The 24,919-nt window shown below is 49.9% G+C and overlaps 1 protein-coding gene across 1 annotated transcript in view; it reads right to left on the bottom strand.

Moving 5' to 3' along the window:
- The window catches only part of LOC141245816 (ATP-binding cassette sub-family C member 8-like), a gene marked incomplete at its 3' end in the record, with an annotated part of 139,562 nt that overhangs the window by 33,113 nt on the left and 81,530 nt on the right, over positions 1-24,919 (bottom strand). Inside the window, exon 10 of the mRNA XM_073669087.1 lies at positions 8,888-9,050. Coding sequence (XP_073525188.1) covers positions 8,888-9,050 — 163 coding nt within the window. The remainder of the gene's footprint in view (positions 1-8,887; positions 9,051-24,919) is intronic.

Raw genomic sequence — 24,919 nt, forward strand, 5'->3', positions numbered from 1 at the left:
ATTGATTGATCCCCCTTGTCCTATTTAATAGATTCCCCTTGTCCACTTTTACTCATCCCCAGTCCCTATCTATTTGCCTTATCCCCCACCATATTTAATTAACCCCTGTCCATAATTAATTGATTCCCCAGACCACAATTAATTTCCCCAGTCCATATTTATTGATATTATTGATACTTATTGATCCCCAGTCCTTAGTTAATTGACCCACCGTCCATACCTATTTATTTGCTTTACCCCCCATCCTATTTAATTAAACCCCCTGTCCATAATTAATTGATTGATTCCTTAGTCCACAATTAATTATTTCCCCAGTCCATACTTAATGATCCCAGTCCATAGTTAATTGACACACCGTCCACACTTAATTAATCCACCTGACCCACTCAGCTGATCCCCCGTCCATACTTAATTGATACTTAATTGATTCCCCGTCCATACTTAACTGATCCCGCGCCGATATCTAATCGATACACTTGCACATCCCTAATTGATCCCCGTCCATACACCTATATATAAATAATTGTGTTTTGTACTTGTACATATATACTGACTGTATCCCCATATTTAGAATGACGTCCATGTTGGCCGGAGCCGTGCAGTGTACATCTTGCGCAATGTATGCATTCCCTGAGCTACCGCTCAGGGATCCATACTGCTGCGAGAGATGTGAGCATATCGTGCACTTGGAAGCCCAAATCCTGGATCTAAGTGCTCAGATAGCGGTACTGAGGAGCATCGACAACATGGAACGGAGTTTGCTGCTCACCGAGCAGACACTCAATGGGTCAACACTGGGGGTGGAGCTTAGTGGGGAAGCGCAGGCTGAACAGGCAGGGAGCTGGGTAACAGTTAGAAGGGATAGAGGGAAGAAGTATAGGAAGGCTGGTTCAGAACCGGCATTATTGGAGCACGACAGATCCTCTGACCGCCGGGGGAGTGTATGCTCCAGTAATGAGGGGGAGGGGGGAAGTGTAGGGCAGGCTAGACAGGTCCTGGTAGTGGGTGACTCTATTATTAGGGGGACAGACAGGGCAATCTGTCACAAAGACCGGGATCGCCGAACGGTGTGCTGCCTCCCTGGCGCTCGAGTCCGGCACATCGCGGATCGGGTTGACAGGTTACTGGGTGGGGCTGGCGAAGACCCAGCGGTCATGGTCCACATTGGCACCAATGACAAAGTGAGTATTAGATGGAGGGTCCTTAAAAATGATTTCAGGGATCTAGGTAGGAAGCTTAGGGCAAGGACCTCCAAGGTAGTTTTCTCAGAAATACTACCAATCCCGCGAGCCACACAGGAGCGCCAACGGGAGGTTAGGGAGGTGAATAAGTGGCTAAAGAGTTGGTGCAAGGCAGAAGGGTTTGGGTTCATGGAGAACTGGGCCGACTTCGCTGTCGGCTACAGGCTCTACCGTAGGGACGGGCTGCACCTCAATGGGGAGGGTGCAGCGGTGCTGGGGAAGAAGATGGCTAATAGGTTGGAGGAGTTTTTAAACTAGAGACGGGGGGGGGGGAAACCAAGGAAATAGGTGGGATGTGAGGCAAGCAAGGGGGAAGGGGAGAAGTGAATATAATGAGGGTGGAGAGGGGGGTGGGGATAGTACAGTTAGATCGTTAGAGAAGAATAGGATGCTAAATAAGCCCAAAGTTTTATCTTGCATGCTGACCAACGCAAGAAGCCTGACCAATAAGGCGGATGAGCTGCAGGCGCTTATATCGGAGGAGAGGTATGACATCGTAGGTATAACAGAGACTTGGCTAGACGATAGCTACGACTGGGCGGTAAATTTAACAGATTATAGTTTATTTAGAAGGGACCGGAAACAGGGGAAAGGCGGAGGAGTCTGCTTATATGTAAAGTCATGTCTAAAGCCCAGACTAAGGGAAGATATAGGAGAGGGAGAAGAGGGGGTCGAGTCCATGTGGGTAGAGATAGAGGGAACTAAAAATAATAATAAAATATTACTGGGGGTCTGCTATAAGCCACCCAATATAACAGAGGAGAATGAGAATCTGCTATTAGGACAAATAGACAAAGTAGCAAAACATAATGAAGTGATTGTTATGGGGGACTTCAACTACCCGGATATTGACTGGGAAACAGAAACCTGTAGATCTCAGAAAGGAAAAAGGTTCTTGACAAATATTAAGGATAATTATCTCTCCCAACTAGTGCAGGAACCAACGAGAGGGAAGGCCGTGTTGGACTTAATATTGACTAATAGGCCTGATAGAATAACTGAGGTACAGATAGGGGGGCACCTAGGTAATAGCGACCATAATATTATCAATTTCAAAATGCCCTTCAGTAGGGTTATCAATAAGGGAACAACTAAAACATTAAACTTTAGGAGGGCGAAGTTTGATCAGCTGAAAGAAAACCTTCAACTTATTGACTGGGACAAAGTTCTTAATCAATGGAATACGAATAGTAAATGGGAAACCTTCAAAAGAATTCTGAATACTCAGTGCGAGAGGTATATACCGTATGGGAATAAAAGGGCCAGAAATAAGAGGAAACCAATATGGTTGAATAAGAACGTAAAAGGGGCGTTAAATAGCAAAAAAGAGGCATTCAAGAGATTAAAACAGGAAAACAGTAAGGAGGCACTAATGTGTTACAAGGAAAAAACGAGAACCTGCAAAAAACAAATAAAAATAGCGAAGGAGGAAACAGAGAGACGTATTGCTAGGGAAAGTAGATCAAATCCCAAACTGTTCTTTACGTATATAAATAGTAAAAGGATTAAATCGGATAATATTGGACCGATAAAAAGTGAGGAAGGCAAAATCATAGAGAAACATGAGGATAAAGCTAATCTATTAAATACATTTTTTTCGTCAACTTTCACAAAGGAAATCGAACTAACAGGAGAAATGAGAAGTGACAAACTTAATCCTCCACTAAGTATGACAAATCTAACCCAAGCTGGGGTACAGAAACGCCTCAGTAACATTAAAATAATCACCAGGACCTGATGGCATACACCCACGGGTACTAAGGGAACTAAGTCATGTGATAGACAGACCCTTATATCTTATATTTAAGGACTCTGTTGAGACTGGGTCTGTACCACTTGATTGGCGACAGGCGAATGTAGTGCCAATATTCAAAAAGGGAGCGAAAAGTGACGCCGGAAACTATCGGCCGGTGAGTCTGACGTCCGTTGTGGGCAAAATTTTTGAAGGCTTCATTAAAGAGGCAATCATGGAGCATCTTGATTCTAATAATCTATTAACCCCGAACCAACATGGATTCATGAGGAATCGCTCCTGCCAAACAAACCTGATTGACTTCTACGAGGAGGTTAGCTCTCGAGTAGATCAGGGGGAACCAGTGGATGTCGTGTATCTCGACTTCTCAAAAGCGTTCGATAGCGTGCCACATAATAGGTTGGTATACAAAATGAGAATGATGGGGCTGGGGGAAAATGTCTGCAAGTGGGTAGCTAACTGGCTAAAGGATAGAAGGCAGAGGGTGGTTATAAATGGAATATACTCAGATTGGGTAAGCGTCACTAGTGGGGTACCACAGGGGTCTGTACTAGGCCCAATGTTATTTAATATCTTTATTAACGACATAGTCAACGGGATAAATAGTAAAATATCAATATTCGCAGATGACACAAAGTTATGTAAAACAATTAATACAAAAGAGGACAGTGCAGACCTACAGAGGGATTTGGATAAGCTGGGTAGGTGGAGCATTAAATGGCAAATGAGGTTTAACGAGGAGAAATGTAAGGTCATACATATGGGAAGGAAAAATGGAAGTCACCAGTACTCACTGAATGGGAAATCATTGGGGAATTCAGAGATGGAGAAGGACTTGGGCATCTTGATTGATAGCAAACTAAATTGGAGTGCCCAAAGTCAGGCGGCTGCTGTAAGGGCAAACAGGGTAATGGGATGTATCAGAAGAGGTATAGCTGCAAAGGATGAGAACATTGTTCTTCCACTGTACAAAGCACTGGTCAGACCACACTTGGAATACTGTGCTCAGTTATGGGCCCCAATATATAGAAAGGATAGAAATGAGCTTGAAAAGGTACAAAGGAGGGCAACAAAATTAATAAGGGGAATGGAGGGACTGCAATACCCAGAGAGGTTGGCAAAACTAGGACTATTCAGCCTGGAAAAGAGAAGGTTGAGGGGGGACATAATAAATGTGTACAAATATGTTAGGGGACAGTATAGAGATCTTGCCCGGGATTTGTTCAAAAGGAGGGATATTACGGTAACAAGAGGGCATTCACTAAGACTGGAAGAGAAAAGGTTTCAGCACCAGCATAGGAAGGAGTTCTTTACGGTAAGAGCAGTGAGAATATGGAATTCACTGAGTGAGGAGACGGTAATGTCGGATTCACTACACCAGTTCAAGCAGGGACTGGATGCATTTCTAGATACCAGGCAGATTTCAGCATATACTTAAAAATAAAATAAAATAGTAGGTTGATACAGTGATTTATTCTGACTGCTGGTTTCAGAGTCGGGAGGGAATTTTTCCTCAGGTGAAGATTGGCCAAATCATTTGGGGTTTTTGCCTCCTCTGGATCAACTTTAGCAATTACAGAACTAACAGGTCGAACTTGATGGACGCAAGTCTTTATTCGGCTTTACTAACTATGTAACACATGAGGTCAATGTCATGGGCTGCAAATAGTCCGGATCTCAATCCAATTGAAAATCTTTGGTGGAAGTTGAAGAAAATGGTCCATGGCAAGGCTCCAACCTGCAAAGCTGATCTGGCAACAGCAATCAGAGAAAGTTGGAGCCAGATTGATGAAGAGTACTGTTTGTCACTCGTTAAGTCCTCAGAGACTGCAAGCTGTTATTAAAGCCAGAGGTGGTGCAACAAAATACTAGTGATGTATTGGAGTGTTCTTTTGTGAGTTTGTTTTTCATGATTCCATAATTTTTTCCTCAGAATTGAGTGATTCCATAATTTTTCCCTCTGCTTGGTCTGAAAAAAATTACCCTTACTGAGTATCACATTTTTTATCTTGATTTCTTTTAGTGTTTCTTAAAGCCCTAAAGTTGCCATTGGAAATGACTTTAGTTTTGTGCCATGTCTGTGATCTGCTTTTTTTCAACATTAAACAACTGAATGAACATCCTCCGAGCCCGGCGACTGCATAATTTTTGCCAGGGGTTGTAAATGGTTCGGTTTCATGTTCGGTCGCAGAGCATTGGTAAAAACCACAGAGCACTGGTAAACGCCGGTTTCTGGGATTTCTGAGATTTCTGGGATCTGAGGTTTGTTGGGTATTTGAGATTCCTGGGATTTCTGAAGTTTTGGGGTTTCTGGGGATGTGCAGTTTCTTTTGATGGTGCAAGTGGAGACACGATGGTCACTGTGTGCTTTCGTCCATTGACCCGGCTGTCTTTAGAAAGATCGCAAAGACCAGAGCTTTGTATGTGTATCACCTCCATATCTTAACACCATGTTCACCTGTGGAGTCAGGTTTCTCCATCATGGATCCCTGAATCTGCCCTGTGCCCATTATCTGTGGCTTCCATCGGAGGCGGCGGACTCTGCTATTGGGGGAGATATAGATTCATCCCTATAAGCAGAGGATTCACCCTGATGAAGGACACATGGCTGAAAGGCGCGGGGTCCAGCGTCCAATCACCGCTCTGCTCTGGGGTTCAAATGTTTCACATAAAGGACCAGATTTAACCCCTTTGGACGGGGCTGAACATATTTCCAGCTCTAGGATTTGGAGGGGATGGAGCAGAAGCTATTGCTCATAGGTGAGGAGTATGGGGGGTCACATACTTGATATCGGTGCAGTGTATGGGGGTCACATGCTTGATATCGGTGCAGTGTATGGGGGTCACATACTTGATATCGGTGCAGTGTATGGGGGTCACATGCTTGATATCGGTGCAGTGTATGGGGGGTCACATACTTGATATCGGTGCAGTGTATGGGGGGTCACATACTTGATATCGGTGCAGTGTATGGGGGTCACATGCTTGATATCGGTGCAGTGTATGGGGGTCACATACTTGATATCGGTGCAGTGTATGGGGGTCACATGCTTGATATCGGTGCAGTGTATGGGGGTCACATACATGATATCGGTGCAGTGTATGGGGGGTCACATACTTGATATCGGTGCAGTGTATGGGGGTCACATACATGATATCGGTGCAGTGTATGGGGGGTCACATACTTGATATCGGTGCAGTGTATGGGGGTCACATACATGATATCGGTGCAGTGTATGGGGGGTCACATACATGATATCGGTGCAGTGTATGGGGAGTCACACACTTGATATCGGTGCAGTGTATGGGGGGTCACATACTTGATATCGGTGCAGTGTATGGGGAGTCACACACTTGATATCGGTGCAGTGTATGGGGAGTCACACACTTGATATCGGTGCAGTGTATGGGGGTCACATACTTGATATCGGTGCAGTGTATGGGGGTCACACACTTGATATCGGTGCAGTGTATGGGGGTCACATGCTTGATATCGGTGCAGTGTATGGGGGGGGTCACATACTTGATATCGGTGCAGTGTATGGGGGGTCACACACTTGATATCGGTGCAGTGTATGGGGGGTCACATACTTGATATCGGTGCAGTGTATGGGGGGGTCACATACTTGATATCGGTGCAGTGTATGGGGAGTCACACACTTGATATCGGTGCAGTGTATGGGGGGTCACATACTTGATATCGGTGCAGTGTATGGGGAGTCACACACTTGATATCGGTGCAGTGTATGGGGGTCACACACTTGATATCGGTGCAGTGTATGGGGGGTCACATGCTTGATATCGGTGCAGTATATGGGGGTCACATACATGATATCGGTGCAGTGTATGGGGGGTCACATACTTGATATCGGTGCAGTGTATGGGGGGTCACATGCTTGATATCGGTGCAGTGTATGGGGGGTCACACGCTTGATATCGGTGCAGTGTATGGGGAGTCACACGCTTGATATCGGTGCAGTGTATGGGGGTCACACGCTTGATATCGGTGCAGTGTATGGGGGGTCACATACTTGATATCGGCGCAGTGTATGGGGGTCACACGCTTGATATCGGTGCAGTGTATGGGGGGTCACACACTTGATATCGGTGCAGTGTATGGGGGTCACACGCTTGATATCGGTGCAGTGTATGGGGGGTCACATACTTGATATCGGCGCAGTGTATGGGGGTCACACGCTTGATATCGGCGCAGTGTATGGGGGTCACACGCTTGATATCGGTGCAGTGTATGGGGGGGGTCACACACTTGATATCGGTGCAGTGTATGGGGGTCACATGCTTGATATCGGTGCAGTGTATGGGGGTCACATACATGATATCGGTGCAGTGTATGGGGGTCACATACATGATATCGGTGCAGTGTATGGGGGTCACATACTTGATATCGGTGCAGTGTATGGGGGTCACATACTTGATATCGGTGCAGTGTATGGGGGTCACATACTTGATATCGGTGCAGTGTATGGGGGTCACATACATGATATCGATGCAGTGTATGGGGGTCACATGCTTGATATTGGCACAGTGTATGGGGGGTCACATGCTTGATATCGGTGCAGTGTATGGGGGTCACACACTTGATATCGGTGCAGTGTATGGGGGTCACACACTTGATATCGGTGCAGTGTATGGGGGGTCACATACTTGATAACGGTGCAGTGTATGGGGGTCACACACTTGATATCGGTGCAGTGTATGGGGGGTCACATACTTGATATCGGTGCAGTGTATGGGGGGTCACATACTTGATATCGGTGCAGTATATGGGGGGGTCACATACTTGATATCGGTGCAGTGTATGGGGGTCACATGCTTGATATCGGTGCAGTGTATGGGGGTCACACACTTGATATCGGTGCAGTGTATGGGGGTCACACACTTGATATCGGTGCAGTGTATGGGGGTCACATACTTGATATCGGTGCAGTGTATGGGGGGGTCACATACTTGATATCGGTGCAGTATATGGGGGGGTCACATACTTGATATCGGTGCAGTATATGGGGGGGTCACACACTTGATATCGGTGCAGTGTATGGGGGGGTCACACACTTGATATCGGTGCAGTATATGGGGGGGTCACATACTTGATATCGGTGCAGTGTATGGGGGTCACATACTTGATATCGGTGCAGTATATGGGGGTCACATACTTGATATCGGTGCAGTGTATGGGGGGTCACACACTTGATATCGGCGCAGTGTATGGGGGGGCCACATACTTGATATCGGTGCAGTATATGGGGGGGCCACATACTTGATATCGGTGCAGTATATGGGGGGGTCACATACTTGATATCGGTGCAGTGTATGGGGGGGTCACACACTTGATATCGGCGCAGTGTATGGGGGGGCCACATACTTGATATCGGCGCAGTGTATGGGGGGGCCACATACTTGATATCGGTGCAGTATATGGGGGGGTCACATACTTGATATCGGTGCAGTGTATGGGGGGTCACACACTTGATATCGGCGCAGTGTATGGGGGGGCCACATACTTGATATCGGTGCAGTGTATGGGGGGTCACACGCTTGATATCGGTGCAGTGTATGGGGGGTCACATGCTTGATATCGGTGCAGTGTATGGGGGTCACACACTTGATATCGGTGCAGTGTATGGGGGTCACACACTTGATATCGGTGCAGTGTATGGGGGTCACATACTTGATATCGGTGCAGTATATGGGGGGGTCACATACTTGATATCGGTGCAGTGTATGGGGGTCACATACTTGATATCGGTGCAGTGTATGGGGGTCACATACTTGATATTGGTGCAGTATATGGGGGGGTCACATACTTGATATCGGTGCAGTGTATGGGGGTCACATACTTGATATCGGTGCAGTATATGGGGGGGTCACATACTTGATATGGATGTGTAGAGGGCGAACGCCCGCAGGCTGGTCATCTCCTTCTGCCGCGTCTCCTCCACGCTGCGGTGGAATATCTGCTCCCATGAATACAGCTTCAGCAGTTTGATCCCGCGCAGCATCTCGTTCGTTTTCTTCAGACGCTCGTTGGAATATTCCTGGAACACGAAGACAAATCGTAATAATCGGAACTAATCCATTATAACCCGGGGCGCAGTATTACATGGAGTGCAGGATCTCGCACGTGTGATCTCAGGATCTATCAGCACAGCATAATGGTGAAATAACAAGCGGGAGCCCTGAACTAAAGTAACAACCTGGGAAATCACAACAGTCCCTGCCCACATGAGCTGACACTCTAATCTCTCGCACATAAGAAATAATGAAGTCTCCACGACACATAATACACATCACATGAGCAACTCATCCTCCCAAACTCCTTCTCATTAGAACTCCTCTCCCTCCATTAGCCATGCAGCAAATGCTAGCTCTGACAAGGATTAGTATCAGAGCCCAGATTATAAAGGGAAAGGGAGTGGCTAACCAAGCTCAGCTGTGGGCACAGGGAAATCCAACATGGCCGCTTAACCCCTGTTTTGCTGGAAGAAATAAATACATTTAAAATGAAGGAGAAGTGCTTCTTCTCGGAGTTGGAGCAGGAGCCCTCCGGTGCATAGGTTTCCTGGCTCCAATCTGTTGCAGTAACCCCGTGACACATACACCATGCTCCAAATTATTGTACAATTTGGATGGTAGTGCCATAAAGGTGTCATTTTCTATTTTCCCATAACCTCATAGACGTTTGTGCCTCGGGGTCTTTGGATCACTGACAACAATGTCCGACCCCTGTGATAATAAGTTGCCAGGTGAGTCCAATTTCAGAAAAACTCCTTAAGAAGGACGTTCCACATTATTAAGCAGCCGCAGATGTAGAGCAATATGGGAAAGAAAAAAAATCTCTGCTGCCAAAAAGTGTCACATAGTGCAATGCCTCGGACAAGGTATGAAAATATTAAATATTTCACGGAAACTTAAGCATGATCATCATACTGTGAAGAGATTTGAGGCTGATGCAGAGCACAGACGGGTTTGTACAGATAAAGGCAGAATGAGGAAGATTCCTGCAGATAAAGACATAATGCGTAAGTTTCCTGCAGATAAAGGCATGAGTAAAGTTCCTGTAGATGAAGGCATAATAAGGAAGGTTCTTGAAGATAATGGCATAATGAGGAAGGTTTCTGCTAGAAAAAAAATTTCTGATTAAGAAAGCAGCTGGTAAAATCCCATTACAAAGCAGCAAACAGATATGTGAAGCTGCTGGAGGCTCTGGAGTCCATGAACCTCAAGGTGTAGGATCCTCCAGAGGCCGCAGTTGTGCATAAAACTACTACTTGGCCGCCCCTAAACAGAGCTCACCCGCTCAGATGGCAGCAGTGGCACCGACATACATGAAAACTCATCGTAAACCAGCCATGTTTACTGATGATGCTGTGCAACACTGGATGGTGCAGATGGATGGAGTAGTGGATGGTTGCTGGAGGGCCATCATGTCCTAACAAGGCTGTGACATTAGCAAGAAGATGGCGGAGTCATGTTCTGGCCGGAATCAGGGGGAGAGCTGGTAGCTTCTCTAGGGTCCCTGAAGGTGTGAAAATGACCTCGTCAAAGGATATAGAGTTTCTGACTGATCACTTTCTTCCATGGTACAAAAAGAAGAACAGCGCCGTCCGCAGAAAAATCACATTCATGCTGACAATGTCCCATCTCAGTGCTGACAGTGCCCCATCTCAGTGCTGACAGTGCCCCATCTCAGTGCCGACAGTGCCCCATCTCAGTGCCGACAGTGCCCCATCTCAGTGCCGACAGTGCCCCATCTCAGTGCCGACAGTGCCCCATCTCAGTGCCGACAGTGCCCCATCTCAGTGCCGACAGTGCCCCATCTCAGTGCCGACAGTGCCCCATCTCAGTGCCGACAGTGCCCCATCTCAGTGCTGAAAATGCCCCATCTCAGTGCTGACAGTGCCCCATGTGTGCTGACAATGCCCCATCTCAGTGCTGACAGTGCCCCATCTCAGTGCTGACAGTGCCCCATCTCAGTGCTGACAGTGCCCCATCTCAGTGCTGACAGTGCCCCATCTCAGTGCTGACAATCTCCCATCTCAGTGCTGACAATCTCCCATCTCAGTGCTGACAGTGCCCCATCTCAGTGCTGACAATGCCCCATCTCAGTGCTGACAGTGTCCCATCTCAGTGCTGACAGTGCCCCATCTCAGTGCTGACAGTGCCCCATCTCAGTGCTGACAGTGCCCCATCTCAGTGCTGACAGTGCCCCATCTCAGTGCTGACAGTGCCCCATCTCAGTGCTGACAGTGCCCCATCTCAGTGCTGACAGTGCCCCATCTCAGTGCTGACAGTGTCCCATCTCAGTGCTGACAGTGTCCCATCTCAGTGCTGACAGTGTCCCATCTCAGTGCTGACAGTGTCCCATCTCAGTGCTGACAGTGCCCCATCTCAGTGCTGACAGTGCCCCATCTCAGTGCTGACAGTGCCCCATCTCAGTGCTGACAGTGCCCCATCTCAGTGCTGACAGTGCCCCATCTCAGTGCTGACAGTGCCCCATCTCAGTGCTGACAGTGCCCCATCTCAGTGCTGACAGTGCCCCATCTCAGTGCTGACAGTGCCCCATCTCAGTGCTGACAGTGCCCCATCTCAGTGCTGACAGTGTCCCATCTCAGTGCTGACAGTGCCCCATCTCAGTGCCCCATCTCAGTGCTGACAGTGCCCCATCTCAGTGCTGACAGTGCCCCATCTCAGTGCTGACAGTGCCCCATCTCAGTGCTGACAGTGCCCCATCTCAGTGCTGACAGTGCCCCATCTCAGTGCTGACAGTGCCCCATCTCAGTGCTGACAGTGCCCCATCTCAGTGCTGACAGTGCCCCATCTCAGTGCTGACAGTGCCCCATCTCAGTGCTGACAATCTCCCATCTCAGTGCTGACAATCTCCCATCTCAGTGCTGACAATCTCCCATCTCAGTGCTGACAGTGCCCCATCTCAGTGCTGACAATGCCCCATCTTAGTGCTGACAATGCCCCATCTCAGTGCTGACAGTGTCCCATCTCAGTGCTGACAGTGTCCCATCTCAGTGCTGACAATGTCCCATCTCAGTGCTGACAATGTCCCATCTCAGTGCTGACAGTGCCCCATCTCAGTGCTGACAGTGCCCCATCTCAGTGCTGACAATGCCCCATCTCAGTGCTGACAGTGCCCCATCTCAGTGCTGACAGTGCCCCATCTCAGTGCTGACAGTGCCCCATCTCAGTGCTGACAATGTCCCATCTCAGTGCTGACAGTGCCCCATCTCAGTGCTGACAGTGCCCCATCTCAGTGCTGAAAGTGCCCCATCTCAGTGCTGACAGTGTCCCATCTCAGTGCTGACAGTGCCCCATCTCAGTGCTGACAGTGCCCCATCTCAGTGCTGACAGTGCCCCATCTCAGTGCTGACAGTGCCCCATCTCAGTGCTGACAGTGCCCCATCTCAGTGCTGACAGTGCCCCATCTCAGTGCTGACAGTGCCCCATCTCAGTGCTGACAATGTCCCATCTTAGTGCTGACAGTGCCCCATCTCAGTGCTGACAGTGTCCCATCTCAGTGCTGACAGTGCCCCATCTCAGTGCTGACAATGTCCCATCTCAGTGCTGACAGTGCCCCATCTCAGTGCTGACAGTGTCCCATCTCAGTGCTGACAGTGCCCCATCTCAGTGCTGACAGTGCCCCATCTCAGTGCTGACAGTGCCCCATCTCAGTGCTGACAGTGTCTCATCTCAGTGCTGACAGTGCCCCATCTCAGTGCTGACAATGTCCCATCTCAGTGCTGACAGTGCCCCATCTCAGTGCTGACAATGTCCCATCTCAGTGCTGACAGTGCCCCATCTCAGTGCTGACAGTGCCCCATCTCAGTGCTGACAGTGCCCCATCTCAGTGCTGACAATGTCCCATCTCAGTGCTGACAATGCCCCATCTCAGTGCTGACAGTACCCCATCTCATGCAGCAAAGAAACCTCCAAGTCATCGGCTGCTATGGGCGTAAACATAGAGTAACTCATTTGCGGTCACCACCCTCCCCTGACCACAACCCTATTGAGAACCTTTGGAGTGTCCTCAGCAGATCTATGAGGGTGGGAGGCCGATCACATCAGATCAGCAGCTCTGGGAGATTCTGACATCTGCAAAGAAATTCAAGCAGAAACTCTCCAGAAACTCCCAAGATCAATGGAGAATTGTGGAGGAGACGTCCCAGAAGCTCCGATGTTACCTGGACCGCGGCCTGTGAGGAGGCTTCTGGTGGAAAAGCTTCTGATCTCTGTAAATGCTGCAGATCCCACAGATCACCGTCCTCAGATCTTTACAACCTGGAAGATGTCTGGACTCTCGTTCTGCAGAAGAATTTGCTGCATTTTCAGTTTTTTTAGTTTTGAAATAATTCCTGTTCTCATTGGGAGATTTGTCCAATAAATGATTTATCGTCTAACGTTCGATGATTCCAGGAGAATCAGAGGAAAATGGCGTCTGTGGAATAATTCAGAAGGCGGTGTATATACTGATCTCAAATATATAGAATAGCATTCAAATTTTGGACACCCCTGTCCATGCAATGGTTTTCCTTGTTTTTATTGGGATGTGCACATTGTAGATTCAGAGTGAAGGCAACAAAACCAGGAAAGATTATAGAAACAAGGAGTAAACCAGAATATGTCCCACCACAGATTCCTCCTGGTACCCCGTTACTCTTATGACCGCTTTACACCCCACGTCATTCGTGATCAGGTCGTCGCCCGGAATGGCTCCAGTGATCAGGTCGTCGCCCGGAATGGCTCCAGTAATCAGGTCGTCGCCCGGAATGGCTCCAGTAATCAGGTCGTCGCCCGGAATGGCTCCAGTAATCAGGTCGTCGCCCGGAATGGCTCCAGTAATCAGGTCGTCGCCCGGAATGGCTCCAGTAATCAGGTCGTCGCCCGGAATGGCTCCAGTGATCAGGTCATCGCCCGGAATGGCTCCAGTGATCAGGTCGTCGCCCGGAATGGCTCCAGTGATCAGGTCGTCGCCCGGAATGGCTCCAGTGATCAGGTCGTCGCCCGGAATGGCTCCAGTGATCAGGTCGTCGCCCGGAATGGCTCCAGTGATCAGGTCGTCGCCCGGAATGGCTCCAATGATCAGGTCGTCGCCCGGAATGGCTCCAGTGATCAGGTCGTCGCCCGGAATGGCTCCAGTGATCAGGTCGTCGCCCGGAATGGCTCCAGTGATCAGGTCGTCGCCCGGAATGGCTCCAGTGATCAGGTCGTCGCCCGGAATGGCTCCAGTGATCAGGTCGTCGCCCGGAATGGCTCCAGTGATCAGGTCGTCGCCCGGAATGGCTCCAGTGATCAGGTCGTCGCCCGGAATGGCTCCAGTGATCAGGTCGTCGCCCGGAATGGCTCCAGTGATCAGGTCGTCGCCCGGAATGGCTCCAGTGATCAGGTCGTCGCCCGGAATGGCTCCAGTGATCAGGTCGTCGCCCGGAATGGCTCCAGTGATCAGGTCGTCGCCCGGAATGGCTCCAGTGATCAGGTCGTCGCCCGGAATGGCTCCAGTGATCAGGTCGTCGCCCGGAATGGCTCCAGTGATCAGGTCGTCGCCCGGAATGGCTCCAGTGATCAGGTCGTCGCCCGGAATGGCTCCAGTGATCAGGTCGTCGCCCGGAATGGCTCCAGTGATCAGGTCGTCGCCCGGAATGGCTCCAGTGATCAGGTCGTCGCCCGGAATGGCTCCAGTGATCAGGTCGTCGCCCGGAATGGCTCCAGTGATCAGGTCGTCGCCCGGAATGGCTCCAGTGATCAGGTCGTCGCCCGGAATGGCTCCAGTGATCAGGTCGTCGCCCGGAATGGCTCCAGTGATCAGGTCGTCGCCCGGAATGGCTCCAGTGATCAGGTCGTCGCCCGGAATGGCTCCAGTGATCAGGTCGTCGCCCGGAATGGCTCCAGTGATCAGGTCGTCGCCCGGAATGGCTCCAGTGATCAGGTCGTCGCCCGGAATGGCTCCAGTGATCAGGTCGTCGCCCGGAATGGCTCCAGTGATCAGGTCGTCGCCCGGAATGGCTCCAGTGATCAGGTCGTCGCCCGGAATGGCTCCAGTGATCAGGTCGTCGCCCGGAATGGCTCCAGTGATCAGGTCGTCGCCCGGAATGGCTCCAGTGATCAGGTCGTCGCCCGGAATGGCTCCAGTGATCAGGTCGTCGCCCGGAATGGCTCCAGTGATCAGGTCGTCGCCCGGAATGGCTCCAGTGATCAGGTCGTCGCCCGGAATGGCTCCAGTGATCAGGTCGTCGCCCGGAATGGCTCCAGTGATCAGGTCGTCGCCCGGAATGGCTCCAGTGATCAGGTCGTCGCCCGGAATGGCTCCAGTGATCAGGTCGTCGCCCGGAATGGCTCCAGTGATCAGGTCGTCGCCCGGAATGGCTCCAGTGATCAGGTCGTCGCCCGGAATGGCTCCAGTGATCAGGTCGTCGCCCGGAATGGCTCCAGTGATCAGGTCGTCGCCCGGAATGGCTCCAGTGATCAGGTCGTCGCCCGGAATGGCTCCAGTGATCAGGTCGTCGCCCGGAATGGCTCCAGTGATCAGGTCGTCGCCCGGAATGGCTCCAGTGATCAGGTCGTCGCCCGGAATGGCTCCAGTGATCAGGTCGTCGCCCGGAATGGCTCCAGTGATCAGGTCGTCGCCCGGAATGGCTCCAGTGATCAGGTCGTCGCCCGGAATGGCTCCAGTGATCAGGTCGTCGCCCGGAATGGCTCCAGTGATCAGGTCGTCGCCCGGAATGGCTCCAGTGATCAGGTCGTCGCCCGGAATGGCTCCAGTGATCAGGTCGTCGCCCGGAATGGCTCCAATGATCAGGTCGTCGCCCGGAATGGCTCCAGTGATCAGGTCGTCGCCCGGAATGGCTCCAGTGATCAGGTCGTCGCCCGGAATGGCTCCAGTGATCAGGTCGTCGCCCGGAATGGCTCCAGTGATCAGGTCGTCGCCCGGAATGGCTCCAGTGATCAGGTCGTCGCCCGGAATGGCTCCAGTGATCAGGTCGTCGCCCGGAATGGCTCCAGTGATCAGGTCGTCGCCCGGAATGGCTCCAGTGATCAGGTCGTCACCCGGAATGGCTCCAGTGATCAGGTCGTCGCCCTGAATGGCTCCAATGATCAGGTCATCGCCCGGAATGGCTCCAATGATCAGGTCGTCGCCCGGAATGGCTCCAGTGATCAGGTCGTCGCCCGGAATGGCTCCAGTGATCAGGTCGTCGCCCGGAATGGCTCCAGTGATCAGGTTGTCGCCCGGAATGGCTCCAGTGATCAGGTCGTCGCCCGGAATGGCTCCAGTGACCAGGTCGTCGCCCGGAATGGCTCCAGTGATCAGGTCGTCGCCCGGAATGGCTCCAATGATCAGGTCGTCGCCCGGAATGGCTCCAATGATCAGGTCGTCGCCCGGAATGGCTCCAGTGATCAGGTCTCCTCATCAGGAGTTTATGTGTGGAATCACCGGCCCTCAGAAAGTGTTAGCGCCCATCAGGTGTGTTGCAGGGGCTGTGGTGGTGCAGAGCTCCATACTGGTCTGAGCCTATTCTACAACTGTTCTGCGCCAGAATATGGCAAGAAACACTCGAGTAGGAGAAACCACAGTCCATCATTACTGCAGGACATGAAGGTCAGTCATTCTGGAAAACTGCTAGAACCTTGAGAGTGTCCTCAACTACAGTCATGAACCCCATCAATTGCTATGATGAAACTGGCTCTCATGAGGATTACTCTCGGAAAGGTAGACCAAGAATGACCTCTGCTGCAGAGGATAAGTTTATACTAGTTGTTATTTCCAGCATTGGGAACATTGCAGACTGTTTTCTAATTAAAATCATGAAGAGAAATGTAGATAATTATTAACTACTTTACAGAAAATAACAAAAAATGAACATTGTTCTGTTCTAAAAAATAACAGTGTCTGCATTTGTCTTTACAAACTCACAATATGTTCTCTTTTTGTGAGGACTTATCATTCCTGTGAATCACTAACCTATTATTTAGTTGTTACCCACAGTTTTTTTAGAACTGCTCCACATCTATGCTGCATAGAGTCAACCAACTTCTGGCCCCTGTTATTCCAGCTCAGGATGATTTGACTACATCCCACAATTTTTTGGCATTTGTTGGCTTTGCCTCAGAAACGGCATTTTTGATGTCACCCCACCAGTGTTCTATCGGATTAAGGTCCGGGGATTGGGCTGGCCGCTCCATAACCTCAATTTTGTTGGACTGGAACCAAGATTTTGCAAGTTTACTGGTGTGTTTAGGGTCATTGTCTTGTTGAAACACCCATTTCAAGGGCATGTCCTCTTCAGTGTAAGGCAACATGACCTCTTCAAGTATTTTAATATCTGCAAACTGGTCCATGATCCCTGGTATGCGGTAAATAGGTCCGTAATCATAGTAAGAGAAACATGCCCAAATCATGATGCTGGCACCTGAGGCATATCTAGGAGGGGTGGGGGGGGGGGCATGTTTGAGGATTCATTGTGGGGGGTGACTTATGGTATGGCTGGGGGTGATTTACTATGGGGGGTGATTTATGGTATGGCTGCAGGTGATTTACTATGGGGGGGGATTTATTGTATGGGTGGGGGAGATTTACTATGGGGGGGAGATTTATGGTATGGCTGGGGAAGATTTACTATGGGGGGTGATTTATGGTATGGCTGGGAGAGATTTACTATGGGGGGAGATTTATGGTATGGCTGGGGAAGATTTACTATGGGGGGGATTTATTGTATGGGTGGGGGAGATTTAGTGAGGGGAGAGGGGTGAGGGAGATTTTGGATGATTGGTGAGGACACAGAATGGGGAGGATGAGTGTGTATGCTATATTGGGTGCAAAGGAGGGGAATGTATGCGGACACAGTATGGGGAGCGAGGGTGATGGGATGTGTGCAGACACAGTATGGGGAGCGATGGTGATGGGATGTGTGCAGACACAGTATGGGGAGCGATGGTGATGGGATGTGTGCAGACACAGTATGGGGAGCGAGGGTGATGGGATGTGTGCAGACACAGTATGGGGAGCGAGGCTGATGGGATGTGTGCAGACACAGTATGGGGAGCAAGGGTGATGGGATGTGTGCAGACACAGTATGGGGAGCGAGGCTGATGGGATGTGTGCAGACACAGTATGGGGAGCGAGGGTGATGGGATGTGTCCAGACACAGTATGGGGAGCGAGGGTGATGGGATGTGTGCAAACACAGTTTGGGGAGTGAGGGTGATGGGATGTGTGCAGACACAGTATGGGGAGCAAGGGTGATAGGATGTGTGCAGACACAGTTTGGGGAGCGAGGGTGATGGGATGTGTGCAGACACAGTATGGGGAGCGAGGGTGATGGGATGTGTGCAGACACAGTATGGGGAGCGAGGGTGATGGGATGTGTGCAAACACAGTTTGGGGAGTGAGGGTGATGGGATGTGTGCAGACACAGTTTGGGGAGCAAGGGTGATAGGATGTGTGCAGACACAGTTTGGGGAGCGAGGGTGATGGGATGTGTGCAGACACAGTATGGGGAGCGAGGATGATGGGATGTGTGCAGACACAGTATGGGGTGCGAGGGTGATGGGATGTGTGCAAACACAGTATGGGGAGTGAGGGTGAAGGGATAAGTGCAGACACAGTATGGGGAACTGGGGGGGGGAGTGTGAGGGTAAATATATGTGGAGACAGTATGGTTAGCAGGGGGATGTGAGAGAAAACAGTATGAGGAGGGAGGGAGAAATAATGGGGGAATAAAATTGTGAGTGGGTACAGAATAGAGACTGAATAGTGTTGGGGTGTAGTGTGGGGGGACAGTGTAAGGGCACAACCAGGAAGGGACAGTAAGCCAAGGAGGGGGGAGTGTGGTGAGGGGTCACAGTATAGAGACTAAGCCCTATAGGGGGACTCAGTGTGAGAGGACAGTGTGAAGAGGGGGCCCAGTATGGTAAGGAGGGGGCAGTGTGGAGGGCATGTAACATAAGAGGGACAGTGTGGGGGTGACATTTTGTGCAGGGAATATAGTGAGGGGCAATTATTTATTCATTGGCTAATAACACTCCTATCTTTAAGGGCATCGTGTGGGGATGTGCTGCAGAAGACCGAAGAAGATGGAAGTCTGCAGAGACGAGCTGTAGATGAAAAAAGTCATCATGGAGCCTGGACAAGATGAAGAAGAAAATAAGGAGAACGACTCTAATTCTGATATTTTTATCTATGTTAGGAGCATTAAAGGGGTTGTCCACATTTGTGATGAGTCTGCAGTCAGTCTATGTGACTGCAGACTTCTGACTTCTCACAGTGCACACTGTGTCGGGGTAAAAGAGAATATATATATTTGTAACTTTTATACTTCTGTAACTTTTATACGCTTTTTTGCTAATGTACTAACCACCATTTTGTGTCATATAACAATAAGCTTTCCTTGCTACGTAGTGCTCAAATCGAAACTTAAACTAAGATATTTCTAGTGTTGCCAAGACTTATTTCAGAGAAACGAAACAAGATTATAAGCTGACGGCTGCAATATCTGCCCAGAGACTGAGATAAGGAGATGTGGACCAATCAGGAGTGGCCAGACACTGGACTTTCATGGCTTACCCCGCCCCGGACAACCTCTTTCCCCTCCCATTATGTAGTGTATTTAGATTTGTGCATGTAAAAAATAAAGGCAGAACATTGCTGAGGACGTTGTCTGTAGTAGCCTTCTGAGCATGCTCTGAGCTTGAACCAGCTTGTTGTCTGACTCATTCTTTGAATGGTTGACCCATGCTCATAGTTTGAATTTGGAGTGACTGGAGGATGAGTGGAATGTCATCACGACCCCCACAAATGGCGCCCAACGTGGGGCGTGGCTAGCGGTACGCCGCCCTCCCGGACCCATATTGCTGATTTCCCTGGTGGTGACCGCGGTGGCTGAATTTGAGGCCTGATCAACCTCCATCGAACACGGTAAGTTGAGATGTATTTTATATGTCTCACTTGCCTGTGTGTCAGCCGCAGCGGTTCCTGTTGGGTTGTCAGGTTGGATCTGGGTGGGTGACCGGTCGAGTGGTGAGACCTTGGGCGTCCCGCACCACGTCCTGAACCAGCAAGTGTTAAAACGAGTGACGTCGCATGCCTGCGCGTGCTCGTGTGCACACCACCTCCTCCTCCCCCGGTCACTGTACTTTTCTTAGATAGCTGCCTCCCGTAACTGATAGTCAAGGTTACAAAGCATTCCTGAATTGTAGTGTAAGGGAGAAAGAATCTGTGACGAATTGAGGTGTGCTCTTTGTCTAACACAGAGACTGCTGTAAAGTCAAGGTTAGGAAACAGTGTATTGAGGTGTCTCTACACTGTCGGGTGGTACCGTGGTAGGAAAGCAGATAGATTGAGGTGTCTCTCTATCTAAACAGTGTATCGAGGTGTCTCTACACTGTCGGGTGGTACCGTGGTAGGAAAGCAGATAGATTGAGGTGTCTCTCTATCTAAACAGTGTATCGAGGTGTCTCTACACTGTCGGGTGGTACCGTGGTAGGAAAGCAGATAGATTGTTTAGATAGAGAGACACCTCAATCTATCTGCTTTCCTACCACGGTACCACCCGACAGTGTAGAGACACCTCGATACACTGTTTAGATAGAGAGACACCTCAGTGTATCGAGGTGTCTCTACACTGTCGGGTGGTACCGTGGTAGGAAAGGAGATAGATTGAGGTGTCTCTCTATCTCATCAGTGTATCGAGGTGTCTCTACACTGACGGGTGGTGACCTGTAGTCAGGGTGCCGTGGTGAGTCGCACTGTAAAGTCGCCATTCAAGGCTAGGAAAGGAGTTAGATTGAGGTGTCTCTCTATCTCATCAGTGTATTGAGGTGTGCTCTACACTGAGGAATGGCGACCTGTGGACTGCACCAGTGATCTGAGTCGCGACAGATCATTGCATTCTATAAGAAAATGTTGAGTATATTCAAATTTGAAAGATCTCGTAAGTTGTGGAATGCTGCTGTGGGAGTTAAGCCAATTAGTGGAGTTACGGGAAGGCAAGAAGGCAAGAAGAATGTTAGGAATTTGTAGAATATGATAAGCTTATCCAGTACAGGCAGGCTTTAGTCTTCAGTTTAGAAAGAATGTGTTACACACAAGTTGGGAAAGTTGGGTGAGGATTTCTGCAAGCACATCTTAGAGTAGATGGTGCAGGGGGGAACAGAGAATGCCGAGCCTTTGCTCGGATACATGAAAGCTGCAGAATGTGATTTGTTATGTGACCCTAAATTGGCCGTAACCCCGTTGATGCCTGTCACTACACCGAGCCCTCAGCCACCACCCTATAATGGCGCCGACGCTAAATCATCGGAAGGATGGATGTGTCGTATGTGCTGACAGCAGAACCCGAAGTTCTGCTGTGTCTGTGGGGGGGGGGCCGCCCATGGCACGATGCCCAGCCTGCCCCCAAGAACAATCCCACCCCCACTCCCCCCTCCTCCCTCCAACGGCCATCTTACTACACCTTTTCCTGCTTCCAAGAACTATCCCATTTCCATTCCAACTCCTCCCTCCCACAGCCATCTTGCTACACCTCTTACTTGTTGTGGGAGGCCCGGAAAGCCCCAATCCAGCCTATATCCACTACTAGATCCGTCCGGTGCATATTACCAGCCACCAGCACAGGTGGAAAAGCCCGCAGTCCCAGAGCACCCATCTGAAACTAATGTGACACCCTCTGCTCCAGTCCACGATGCTGAGACGCTTCCCCTGTTTCCTATGGGAGTCACCCACAACCCTGGGGATATCCTCCTCAACTCCCCAGAATTTCAGGCCAGACTGCTCTCCCTCCGCCAACATACTGTTACTCAAGACGATACGGAGCCAGATGAGGGATGGGCTCAAGATACTCCAGCCCCCCCCCTCCTTTACCCCATACGTCTCCTATGGCATCCTCCACCCCATATCCATTACCCGTACTCCGGCCCTTGCTCCAAGCAACTGCTGAAAGAGCACCACCCCTCAGCCCCTCAGAAGTCTGGGACCCCTGCCGCTCCCGTAATCTAGTAGACCCATCAGGACGCCCTGTCACTCTGTCAATAGGCTATGGTGACATCCTTACACATCGGGTGGGGGCCATAGTCAACCCTGCAAACACCTGTATGAGCCATGTTGGAGGATTGGCTCGCAAAATTTCCCTTGCTGTTGGTTCTACTCTGGCTGCAGAATGCCAGGCTCACTTAGCCGAAAACGGAGAGCTTTCAAAAGGCCATGGTTTCCACAAAAGCAGGACCCCTTAGTACGTATGAATCCGGCCTAGAATACATGAAACAGTTAAAAGCCTGGGCTCAGAATCGTTTGTCAGATCAAGCTGGGTCTGTACAAGATGTTCAACAAGACCCTGTTAAATCTGTGGAAAGATATGCTGCAAAACTCAGCATGCATTTTGAGGATCTCGGATACAGTTTTCACGTCAGGACGCAGGCCGCTCTGTTGGTTCAGGCCCTAGTAGATGGCCTACAAGACGCTCTCAGAGATGAAGTCCTGAGAGTACGGCCCGAGATTCGTTCTTCTTCTTTCAACGACGCGGTGGATATCGTTAAAGCTTTCCAAAAATCAATGCTAAAAATGGAAAAGGATACTAAGCCAAAGAAGAAAGCCGCTCCTGCCATGGTATATCAAGCTCAAGAAAGCTACCCACCCCCTGGCAACCAACATGGAATCAAGTGGGTAATGGTTAAAGGCACAGGTGATGATACTCCTCCCACATATAGAAAACAAGACAGAAGAGATGACAAGGGATCATCTAGAAACAGAAGACAATCTCGTGATTCTGAAGGATGAATGTTATGTTGGGAGTGTGGTAGCCTTGACCACATCCTCAGAGACTGTCACTTTACAGGTGGACCATCAACCACTGGAGTTCCTGGTGGACACTGGGGCGGCCACATCTGTCATTTCCTCTGCACAGCTCCCTCCTTCTATATCCCTATCACCAGATACCCTCACCTGTGTTGGGGTGGAAGGCCAACATATTTCCTCTCCACTCACAGTCCCTGTGTCTGCAGGACCGTTCACCGGAGTGCTCACAAGATTCTTGGTCTCTGAAACTTGCCCTGTCAATCTGTTGGGAGCCGATCTCTTAGAGCGGATGAAGGCAACAATTACCTTCGGAAACCATGGTATGGAGCTTCTTTTGCGGGACCCTCATTCCGAACAAGGGACTGAAGACCGCTGTGTTCTTAAAGCCTTCCCTCTCATGATGATGACCATACAACCTCACTCTCTGTGGTCCAGTGGGCCAGAGGACGTCGGCCTCCTGCAGGTTCCCCCGGTCCGAGTACACCTAAAGCCTGGACACAGGTACCCACGGTTGCCACAATACCCCCTCAAGGCTGCACAAGAACAAAGCTTGAGTACCCAAGTCGCTTCCCTCCTGGAATCAGGAGTCCTTGTCAGATGTGTATCTCCATGCAATACACCCCTTTTTTTCTGTAAAAAAGAAAACCGCTCCGGGAGAGCCTCCAAGATACCGGTTGGTTCAGGATCTCAGAGCCGTCAATGCAGCTACCATTTTAGAAACTCCAGTGGTACCCAACCCAAACACCCTTTTGTCTCAGGTGCCTCCAACGGCCACCTTGTTTACGGTGTTAGATCTGGCCAACGCCTTCTTCAGTATACCCTTACATGAAGATTCGTGGTTTCTTTCTGCCTTCACCTTTCAAGGAGCACAGCTTATATGGACCAGGACTCCGCAAAGAGCCCAGAACTCTCCTAACCAATTCACTCATTCTATGAAGTCTATTCTGGAGCTATGGGTTCAAGAGAACCCTCAGGTCACCCTTCTACAGTATGTGGATGATCTTTTACTCTGTAGCACTGAAGAAAATTTGCCAGAGATGTCAGCATCCCTTCTCTGGTTTCTTCACTCAGCTAACTGTAAAGTCTCGAAAGGCAAAATCCAATGGTGTCTGCCCAAGGTCATTTTCCTCGGACATTGTATATCACAAGGTACTAGACATCTGACTGAAGAAAGAAAACAAGCCATCATGGATATCACTTTCCCAACCACCTATTCCGCTATGCAGACTTTCCTTGGCCTCATCACTTACTGCAGGCAATGGATCCCTGATGCCTCAAAGCTCATGCAACCTCTGTACGACTGTCTCAAGGATGAAGGCTCAGTTTGGCTTCATGCTGAAGATCCACGTGTTTCTCATCAACACAGACTATGTTTTGACCGTCTTAAACAGGCTGTTGTCTCTGCCCCGGCCTTGGGCTTACCAGACTATACTCAGCCATTTCACTTTTTTTGTCTCGAAATCGGAAGGTCATGCCTCTGGAGTTCTAGCACAACGCTATGATCATAAGTATCGGCCTTTGGGCTACTACTCAGCCCGCCTGGACCCTGTCGCCCGAACTGCCTCCACGTGCCTTAAGGCGGTCCACGCTGCTCACATCCTCTTTGACAAGTCAGCTGACCAGATGTCTGACTATCAATCCTGCCACTTTGCTTCCACCTTCTAGGGGGGAAGGTGAAGAGGGTGAAGATCCATTGGTGGAACCTCATGATTGTATAAAAATTTTGCAGGAAGAGACTTCTGCTCCAGAGAATATGGTGGCACATCCGCTCGCAGACCCTGCCTTGCACCTATGGACTGATGGATCCCGTTTCGCAGACCCTCAAGGGAGGTTCCACACGGGATATGCTGTCACAACAGACCTAACAGTCCTCAAGGCTGAAGCTCTACCACCATACATGTCTGCACAAGAAGCTGAACTTGTGGCTCTCACAGAGGCCTGCCACCTGGCAGCAGGAACAAAGGCGAATATGTATATACCGATTCCAGGTATGGACATGGAATTTGCAATGATTCTGGACTCTTGTGGAAGTCTAGAGGATTCATCACAGCTGCAGGTACACCAGTGAAACATGTCTCATGGATTAAGGCCCTAATGAAGGCCCTGGAACTACCCA

The sequence above is a fragment of the Phyllobates terribilis genome, unplaced genomic scaffold, assembly GCF_046119375.1.
Source record: "Phyllobates terribilis strain yellow unplaced genomic scaffold, ASM4611937v1 Scaffold_2134__1_contigs__length_162224, whole genome shotgun sequence".
NCBI lineage: Eukaryota > Metazoa > Chordata > Amphibia > Anura > Dendrobatidae > Phyllobates > Phyllobates terribilis.